At 54.5% G+C, this 10,418-nt stretch overlaps 1 protein-coding gene across 1 annotated transcript; it reads left to right on the plus strand.

Annotated features, from left to right (window-relative positions):
* The first annotated feature begins 1,834 nt into the window (after positions 1–1,834).
* On the plus strand, positions 1,835–10,155 carry SFTPB (surfactant protein B). The gene is made up of 10 exons (XM_066372338.1): positions 1,835–1,898; positions 2,629–2,759; positions 2,984–3,055; positions 3,447–3,572; positions 4,118–4,270; positions 4,492–4,581; positions 8,435–8,618; positions 8,760–8,920; positions 9,538–9,618; positions 10,093–10,155. The coding sequence occupies exons 1-10, from the start codon at positions 1,835–1,837 to the stop codon at positions 10,153–10,155; spliced, it is 1,125 nt and encodes a 374-aa protein (XP_066228435.1).
* Positions 10,156–10,418: the final 263 nt, after the last annotated feature.

Consider the following 10,418-nt stretch of genomic DNA (forward strand, 5'->3'; position numbering starts at 1 on the left):
CACCGTGTCCAACTTTTGTGTGTGTGTGTGACAGAGACAGATAGGGACAGACAGACAAGAAAAAAGAGAGATGAGAAGCATCAATTCATCATTGCAGCTCCTTAGTTGTTCATTGATTGCTTTCTCATATGTGCCTTGACTGGGGGGTGGCTCCAGCAAAGCAAGTGACCCCTGCTCAAGCCAGCGACCTTGGGCTTCAAGCCAACAACCTTTGGGCTCAAGCTAGCGACCATTGGGTCATAGACTGACCCCACACTCAAGCCAGCGACCCCACACTCAAGCTGGTGAGCCTGCACTCAAGCTGGATGATCCTGTGCTCAAGCCGGCAACCTTGGAGTTTAGAACCTGGGTCCTCTGTGTCCCAGTCTGACATTCTATCTACTGTGCCATCACTGATCAAGCTTTTTTTAATTTATTTTTTTATTTTAGAGTGAAACATCAATTTGTTTCTGTATGTGCCCTGACCGGGGATTGAACCCACAACCTTTGCATATTGGGACAACACAACACTCTAACCAACTGAGCTACTGGGCCAGGGCCCAGCTATTTTCATCATGGTGCTAACTCCTGCCTTGACTGCAGCATGAGTATCAGAGCACTCCCCAGAGTCCAGAGGGCTCCTCAATCATCAGATCAACTGCTCGAGCAGTGGTGGCAATGAGCCAACACTGTCCTCCCTCCACTGGCAATAGTGTCCCCCCAGTGTCAGACAGTGCGTTTTTTTTTAACAGAGACAGAGAGAGAGTCAGAGAGAGGGATAGATAGGGACAGACAGACAGGAACGGAGAGAGATGAGAAGCATCAATCATCAGTTTTTCGTTGTGACACCTTAGTTGTTCATTGATTGCTTTCTCATATGTGCCTTGACCGCGGGCCTTCAGCAGACCTAGTAACCCCTTGCTCGATCGAGCCAGCTACCTTGGGTCCAAACTGGTGAGCTTTGCTCAAACCAGATGAGCCCACACTCAAGTTGGCGACCTTGAGGTCTCGAACCTGAGTCCTCCGCATCCCAGTCCGATGCTCTATCCACTGCGCCACCGCCTGGTCAGGCCAGACGGTGCTTTCTCTCGAGTGCACCCAGCCTAGGGGGCTTAATCTGAGAGCTTCTGCAGCTGCAAAGGACTGTTTCTCCCTCTCGAACCACCAGCTGTGCCCCAGCCCCTACCCGGAAGGCAGGCAGTATCCCCTGCACAGGGCTGTCCAATAGCCACTCTGGGAATGTCAGTCCCTACATCTTTGTCTCAGACTCTCTGGCATTTAGTTTCCTCTTTGTTTCATTTAAACACTCTTCTGACTAAGGCCAACCATGTGTCTATAGAAACAGAGTTTTCTGGGAGGAAGGTGAGGATGAAGTGGGGTATGTGGCCTAGGAGGGTCCCGGTTTGCCTCCTCCGGTGCTTGCCCTGGCTCAAGAGCCAGGCAGGAAGCTCTTAAGAGCATTGCTCAAAAGCACAGCAAGCCCAAGAGGCCTGGAGTAGGGACGGGAGGAGGTCACGCTGGCTGCCCTGGCCTTGCCTTAGTTTCTCTCCCATAGCTCAGAGACAGGACCAGATGTGGAGGCTCAAGAGCCTCCCAGTTGGAGGGAGACAGGTGTCCAGGCCTGTGAGAGTTGGGGCTGGGGCAAAGGGAGCAGGAACAGGCATCAGGTGAGGGGGGCAGGGGGGCAAACAGGAGTGTCACTGCTGGGAAAAGGTGGGATCAAAGCACCTGAAGGGCTCTCCAGGACAAAGGCAAATACTGAGGTCAGCCCTGCTCCCACACAGCCCTGCCCCCACATCCTCACCGCAGCTATAAGGGCCCTCATCTCAAGCAGCGTCCAGGCTGGGGCGGTGTCATGGCCAAGTCACACCTGCTGCTGTGGCTGCTGCTGCTGCCCTCACTCCATGGCCCAGGTGCTGGTGAGTCTCCCCGGCTTCTCGCCACCTCTCTCCCACCTAGGGCCAGGTGTTGAGGGGCATCAAGGCCCCCTCCATCACTTACTGAGCTCTGTGCTAGGCATTTATGCTCTCTATATTGTCCTCATTTTAAAAATTTTTTAAATATTTTATTTATTACATTTTTAAATTGATTTTAGAAAGAGAGAGGAAGAGGTAGAAAGAGAAACAAATCCATTTATTGTTCCACTTTAATTGTGTGTTCATTGGTTGCTTCCTACACATGCCCTGACCAAGGATTGAACCCACAACCTTGGCGTTTTGGGATGAGGCTCTGACTAAGCCAACTGGACAGCTTATTTATTGATTTCAGAAAGATAGAGGGAGGAGAGAGAGAGAGAGCAATATCGATTTGTGGTTCCACTTATTTATGCATTCATTGGTTGATTCTTGTATGTGCCCTGACCAGGGGTTGAATCCACAACCTTGGTGTATCAGGACGACGCTCTAAACAACTGAGCTACCTGGTCGTGGCCTATCCTCATTTTAAAGATGAGGAAACTGAGGCTCAGAGAGGCCCCAGGGCTTGTCCAATGTCACACGGCTGGTGGGCCTGAGAGCAGCTGGAACCCAGAGCGTCTGACTCCAGCATCTTTAACAGCCATGTGTTACCAATAAAACTGGGTCTGGAGGTTGGGTAAGGTCAGGGTGCCAGGAGTGGCTTGGATTCCAAGGTTGCTCTGTCCCCAAACAGAAGCTGTAGGGACCACCTCATCCCTGGCCTGTACCCAGGGCCCTGAGTTCTGGTGCCAAAGTGTGGAGCAAGCAGTGCAGTGCAGAGCCCTGGGGCACTGCCTACAGGAGGTCTGGGGACATGCAGGAGCCGTGAGTACCACCCAGAGATCCACTGGGACTGAAGGCCTGGGAGAGGGTGCTGGGTAGCCTCTGGATGGGTTTGGAGGATTGGAGCTCCCATAGCTGATGGGATGGGATGGTGGGCAGTGGCCTGTACCTTGGAGTGCCCCACCACTCTCTGCCTGGAAGAGCCTCACCTACTTGTGCTGGAGCATGCCCTCCATTCATGTCCCCCACCATGGCCTCCTCCCCAGGATGACCTGTGCCAGGAATGCAACGACATTATCCGCATCCTCACCAAGATGGCCAAGGAGGCCGTTTTCCAGGTAATCAGGCCAGACCCTGGATAATGCTTGGGGGTCAAGAGATGAGGGGCAGAGCAGGAAGAAGAGGTTAGCCCCTTAAAGGGGCCATTTATTTCCAGGCCAAGACCGAGCCCTCAGGTGGCCTGGGGAGCAGGCCCCTGCTGGCCAGGACAGGGCTCCAGGAGTGAGCTCAGCAGCACAGCCAGAGACAGGTGCTCCTGAGGGGAAAGGGCCCTACCTGTGCTCAACTACTTAACTGCTTGGCACTCTCCGATCTCTGGTGCCCTGGGAAAAGAGCGACCAGTCTGCCAGGTGGTGACCCCGTGTGCAGGGACTCAGGCAGAGGCTGACCTCAGAGAGGCCGGGCTGACTGTCCCTTCTGCCTCCTTTTTGGCTCCGGCCTGCTGCCCAGGACATGATACGGACGTTCTTGGAGCACGAGTGTGACGTCCTCCCCCTGAAGCTGCTGGTGCCCCAGTGCCGCCGCGTGCTCGACACCTACTTCCCGCTGGTTATCGACTACTTCCAGAGCCAGATCGTGAGGGCCTGCCCACCTGCCTGCCCACACAGGCCCAGAGACACCCCCACACACAGTGCCCAGCCCACCACACACACCACACACAGACCCGGTCCAGGACACACGGTGCCCTCACCCAGGCACCCAGATCACGGTCCCATCTGCTCAGCAGTACATGGTGGCCCGCACACTTACAAACACCACACACACACTCACACCCTTCACACAAACATACACCTGGTCACACATACACTCCATCTCACGCAAACACACCCATTACACACACACTCACACACATACACACACTCATTCTCACAAACATACATGCTCACGCTCATTCTCATACATTCCCAGGCACCTACCCCAAAGTTCCCACATGGCCCTTTCTCTGCCCTATTGTCTCCTTACCTCCAGCACAAAGTTCAAACCACAGCCCCACCCAGCCTGCTCCCCCCATTCCAGGCCCAAAGACAATGGCCCTAGTCCCTGAGTCCTTGAGCCAGCCTGAGCAGGAATGGGGGTCCCTCCCTCACCTAGCCTCCCCCTCCCCCTGCACCATTCCCTAGAACCCAAAGGTCATCTGCGGGCACCTAGGCCTGTGCAGACCCAGGCGTCCAGAGCCACGGCCAGAGCCAGAGCTGTCAGACCTTCTGCTGGACAAGCTGGTCCTTCCTGTGCTGCCCAGGGCCCTTGAGACGCGGCCCGGGCCTCAGACACAGGTAAAGGAGGCCCCATACTGGTGGCCCCTCACACCAGATAGGTGGGGATCCAGAGAGTTAGGACACAGCCCAGGCCTATGTGCCCTTGGGCAGGGTCAGGACCTAAGGCAAATGAGCAGCTGTAGGCAGGGCCTGAGGCAGGAGGGGCAGAGGAGGCCGAGCCTGGAAGGTGCCTTCTCACAGTGCCCAACCCGACTCCCACCTGCATTCTCTCCCCTTAGGGTCTCTCTGAGCAGCAGCTCCCCATACCCCTTCCCTATTGCTGGTTCTGCCGGACTTTGATCAATCGAATCCAGGCTGTGATTCCCAAGGTGAGACCCACGCCCCCAGCTCCATCCTCTGCCAGTCCTCGTCCAGGACCAACTGGCTGCCGGAAGTTAGGAGGAGAATCATCAGTGCATGACCCCCACCCCAGGGACCTAGAGCTCAGGCTCAGGCCTGGGAGGTGCCAGGCTGAGAGTTCACTCAGCCAATGCTAATCCCCTGCTGGGCCAGGCAGGCACTACACAGGTGTCAAAGCACAAAAACAGATGAGATCACTCTTGTCCTCTGCAGTTCAGCACCTGATGAAGATTCCCCTGCGTTCTCTGTAGAAAAGGTGCTCTAATTTTACAAAAGAACTTCCACAGGTGGGCGCCCTTCCCTGTGCCAAACTTGGAACCTTCCAGACCTGTAGTGACCATCGCCCAGTGCTGTCTTGCCCTGAAATGGGGCCTGAGTAAGGAGAGCTCTGCCCCATCATCTCTTTTGAGATGGGCAGGCCTTCCAGTCACTGAGGGCTTGCAGCTACAGATAAGGTCCCTGCTTCCCCAAGTCTGCATTGTGGCGGAGCAATTTTTTCAGACAGGGATGAGTCCAGAGCAGAAAATTAAAACAGATTGAGGTTCCCCATTCTGGGCAAGCCCCTGAGCAGACCCCAAGCTACATCCCTGGCCACATACAAAGCCCCACCCTAATTCCAAACAGGCTGCTTACATTTCAGCATTTCCACTCCAAGACTTCATATAGGGCGGGCAACCATGGGCAGGTGCCCAGGCAGGGGGAGGGGCCAGCTTGCATGTTTAGGATGCAGGCTGGTCGGAGAGGAGGTGACAAGGGTCAGACTCCGAGCAGGAGACTCTAGGACTAAGGCTGGGCTGAGGAAGCACCTGCTAGAGCCAACAGCCCAACCTATGTTAGCAGCTGTGGCAGGTCCTCCCAGGAGGGGCTGCCCACTGCCGCCCTCCTTCAGCCTCCATAGCGAGGAGCCGTGACACAGGTCCACTTAGGAAAGGAGCCCGTAGAAATAACTCCCCAGTCGCCTCGACTCTTGGCTTTCCTTACTGCTCTTCACACTAAGTGCCAGCCACCTTCTTAGTGACCCATGACCAGGGACTGGTGACCCCTCACAGCTGCAGGACTCTAGGACCTAAGAGATCCCTTTGGGAAACCCAGGTCTGCAGGATACCAGCTGGGGTTGTTCTGGCTGTGGGCAGATGGCTGGGTAGCTAGATGGCTGGGTGCGGCCACAGAAAGAGGGTCACCAGGGTCAAGGTAACTCAGATTGCTCAGTCCAGCCAGAAAATTTTAAAAAGTGAAGTGATGGACAGTGACATGAGAGTGAGGGTTAGGTTGGTCGGTCAGGGAGAGTCTCTAAGGTGACCATTAAGCCGAGACCTAGAGGTCAACAAGGCCCTTATGGACAAAGGGCCTGAATCAGGAATGAGAGTGGAAAGCTTGAGGGAATCCTGTGTGGCTCCAGCAGGCAGGCCGGGGGGGGAGAGCAGTCGGTCGGTCGGAGAAGGGAACAGCGGCGTAGATACAGCCGCGCACCTGGGAAGCTCAAGCCAAGTTAAGAAAGACTGGATTTTATCCTGAATGCCATTTACAGCTAGTGAAGGTTTCAAGCAGGGGATGCCATGATCTGATTTACACTTTAGAAAGCCCACTCTCCTGCTGTTTGAAGGATGCATTGGGCAGATGAGGGTTAAGAATGCAAGGAAGAATTAGATTACTACAGAACTAAGAGGGTAAACTGAGGGCATGTTTGGGAGGTCAGCTCAACAGGATGTGGTGTGACTGGGACTTGGGGAGTGACGACAAAAGAGGAATTAGTGATGACCTGAGGACTTTGGCTTAGGGAACCAGGTCTTTGCTAATGCCACCAGCTGAGATGGGTAAACTTGAGAAGAAACAGACTTGGGCAGAAAAATGAGAATTCTTTCCTACCCATGTTCAGCTGGAGAAGCCTGTGTGACATACAAGAGTGTATGTCAAGCAAGCAGCCAAACAGCTAGCCTTAGGCGCAAGGTCAGATCAGAGACATCAATCTGAGAGCCGCTAGCAACAGGCAAGATTAAATCCATGAAAAATCCAGCCTGCCCAGGCAGTGGCACAGTGGATAGTGTCAGACTGGGATGCAGAGGACCCCAAGGTCTCCAGCTTGAGTGCGGGCTCATCCAGCTTGAGTCAAAGGTTGCTGGCTTGAGCAAGGGGTCACTTGCTCTGCTGTAGCCCCCCGCCCCTGGTCAAGGCACATATGAGAAAGTAATCAATGAACAACTAAGGAGACTAAAAGAGCCACTAAGAATAATTGATGCTTCTCGTCTCTCTCCCTTCCTGTCTGTCTGTTCCTATCTGTCTCTGTCGCAAAAAAAAAAAAAAAGGTAGGGTCATCCAGGGACACAGTGTGGACAGAGTGGAGGAGGAGGCTCAGCCAAGCAAAGGCAGATAGCAGCAAAAGAGCCTGAGAGGGGACAGTCAGTGAAGTGGGGGACACCATGCATGATGTCATGAAAGTCAAAAGAAGGCATTTGGAGGAGAAAGTGGTCACCTGGGCTGAAGGCTGCTGGGAGATCAACACAAGATGTGAGCCACAAATTGGCAACTGAGGTTGTTGTGACCTTGAGAACTGTTTTGGAGGACTGATGGGAACAGAAAGAAGACCAAATGGAGTGAGCTCTGGGGAGAAGGGAGCAGCCAGTATGGATAACTCTTTCAAGAGGTTTTTACTGGGCCTGACCAGGCGGTGGTGCAGTGGATAGAGCATCGGACTGGGATGTGGAGGACCCAAGTTTGAGACCCCAAGGTCGCTAGCTTGAGTGCAGGCTCATCTGGTTTGAGCAAAGCTCACCAGCTTGGACCCAAGGTCGCTGGCTTGAGCAAGGAGTTACTCAGTCTGCTGAAGGCCCATGGTCAAGGCACATATGAGAAAGCAATCAATGAACAACTAAGGTGTTGCAACGAAAAACTAATGATTGATGCTTCTCATCTCTCTCCATTCCTGTCTGTCTGTCCCTATCTATCCCTCTCTCTGACTCTCTGTCTCTAAAAAAAAAAAGTTTTACTGAGTTAGGGAGCAGAAATGGGTATCTTTAATGCTGAAAGCTGTGTTAGCATGTTCCCTTGCATTGAGACCAATCACTGGGCAGATGGGAGTAGTGAGGAAGGAGAGAGAGGATGCCATAGGGTGAAGCACCTGTGAAGGAGGAGCAGCCCAGTGCACAAGGGGATGGGTCAGCACGACAGAGTCCTCTGGAGGCCAAGTGTGGGTTCCCAAGCAAGCAGGTGGTTACATTTGGTGAAATGAACTCGTTTAGAAGGTATCACAGCCACACACTCCCTGTGCCTACTCCCAGCAGGGGCTGCCAGCAGGATCAGGGCCAAGGCCAACTTGCGGGTCCTTTCCATGCAATGGCTGAGTGAATGAAGGCTGAAGGCGTGAGCCAGCATACTTGCTGCCTCCCACCCTGCCTTTCAGCTCAGACCTTGTGTTTGAAATTGAGAGGGGTGGGGAAACTCCTGGCTTTCTCTGGAGCTCCTGGGATGTGCAGGAGCCACAAACTGATCCAGCCTGTGGGTCAGAAAGAAGACACTGTTGTGGTTTTACCACCTGACCCCCACCCCAAGCTGCTGTGTGACCTTGGTGGCACCCACATCTCTGGGTTAGCTGCAACCCTTTCAGCAATTTCAGTCTTTAGTCAGAGCTAGGACCATAGCCTGACCCCTGTGTTCACTTATTGACTCTGGGCAAGTCCGCTGGACTCGATGAGGCTCAGTGTCCCTATCTGTAATCAGTATAATCATTCTCGGAAGGGAATGTCTACAAAGTGCCCAGCTGCTGACGGCACAGAGTAGATCTTGCAAGGAAAGGTTCCACCTCGCCCTCTCTTGGCCCCGCCCCAGGGTGTGCTGGCCCTGGCTGTGGCCCAGGTGTGCCACGTGGTTCCCATGGTGGTGGGTGGCATCTGCCAGTGCCTGGCCGAACGCTACACTGTCATCCTGCTGGACGCATTGCTGGGCCGCATGCTGCCCCAGCTGGTCTGCGGCCTTGTCCTCCGGTGCTCCAGCATGGACAGCCCTGACCCAGGTGAGCCTGCTGCCCCAGCCTGCATTGCCCGCACTCATCCTCCCCAGCCCGCACAACCCTTCCTCTCTGGTCCCCCTGCACTGACCCAGAGGACAGGAACTGAACACCTCTGCAGGGTGACCTTGACTGTTTCCTGTCTAGGCGTCACCGCTCTGGGGTCCCTGCCAAGACAATGGCCACCACAAGACTCCAAGTGCCACTTCTGCATGTTCGTGACCACCCAGGCAGGGAACAGCAGCGAGCAGGCTGTGCCACAGGCAATGCGCCAGGCCTGCCTCAGTTCCCTGATGGACAGGCAAAAGGTGTGGGGCAGCCAAAGGGGACTCGGGACCCAGGGCCTGCCACAGTAGAGGGCTGACCCAGGAAAGGCTTCCCAGCCAGAGATGCAGAGTGGGCCAGACTTCCGCCCTTGAGGAGCTAAGACAGGATGTGGGCCAAACAATGATGAGATTGTAATGGGGCAAAAGCTACAATCAGGAGTGGCCTCTGGACAAAGGCCATGGGCTCAGAAGACCAGCAGGCCTCCCTCGTGGACCAAGTATGAGGCCAGTTATCTATCACCACTGAAAGGAAAGGTCCTAGGACTATGCGTCAATGACAGTAACTGCACTTAATAAAGACAGCTCCCAGGAGGCAGTAACCTACTGCCCACTACATCAAGGACCAGATGAGCTTTCAGAATCCTTCTAGAACTGAAATTTTTGGGAGGAAATGGTGGTGGCTAAGATTCTGATCCTATGCCTGGGTTTCCCGACGGAAACCTACATTTCAGTCCCTGCCAGATGCTCAGGGGCCTAGGCCTGGACTTACATCGGGAGCCCTGGAGTAACCCAGATAAACGAAGAGTCCAGGACAGCAAGGCAGGTGTATCCCGCAGGGGGCCTGGGTCCACCCACACTGCGTCTTTCTCCTTCCTCAGTGTGAGCAGTTTGTGGAGCAACACTCGGTGCGGCTTCAGAGTCTGGTGTCCAGGGGTTGGGATGCTCGTACCACCTGCCAGGTAGGCCCTCACCTCCCAGATGGTTCTAGGACTTCCACCAGCTTCCAGAGCTCCCCACCCTCTCTGGCCTATGATCCAGAGAGACCCTACTTCCGGGTCCAGGGCAGCCACCTCCCTTCACTGTTTTAATACAGAAAAGACAGGCTCAGAGAGGTCAAGAAAAAGCCACAGTAGACTGAAAAAAGAGGAGTCTGGTTATTAGATGGGGTTGTTCATAGAGCTGTGTGTGTTTGGTGGGGGTACAGAGTGGACATCCTAGGATGAGCATCCCACTTCCTCCAGCTCTAAACCCTGAAGGCCCAGGCCTGTGGCTTAGGAGTAGCCTAAGAGGTCTAGGAGGTCATACCAAGAGCACCCACCAGGGGGCAGGTGGTGTGAGAGCTGTTCCTTTGGAGGGAGCCTCACATCCACCTCAGAGCTGGAAACAGGGTATGGGGTACAAGGCCTAAGGCCCTAATTCTATCCCTGTGGCAGGCCCTGGGGGTGTGTGTGACCACATTCAGCCCTCTCCAGTGTCTCCAAGACCCCAACTTCTGATGAGAACTCAAGCTGTGCTAGGTGAGTCCAGACCCCCCAGGAGGGGGGCCCTCTGCTACCCAAAGCAGGAGGAGGCAACCACGGCTGCTGGCTGCTCCATCCTCCTCCTCACAGGCCACAGCTCAAGGCTCTTGAGGGTCCCTCACAGCTCACCCTCTGGCTCCCCGATTTTCAGATTTTCAGTATTTGATACATTCAGACCAAGGCCAACCTTTCCTAAAACTCAGGGGAAATCCGACTTCGCTGCCCACAAATGTTGACAG

The sequence above is a fragment of the Saccopteryx leptura genome, chromosome 3 (genome assembly GCF_036850995.1).
Source record: "Saccopteryx leptura isolate mSacLep1 chromosome 3, mSacLep1_pri_phased_curated, whole genome shotgun sequence".
NCBI lineage: Eukaryota > Metazoa > Chordata > Mammalia > Chiroptera > Emballonuridae > Saccopteryx > Saccopteryx leptura.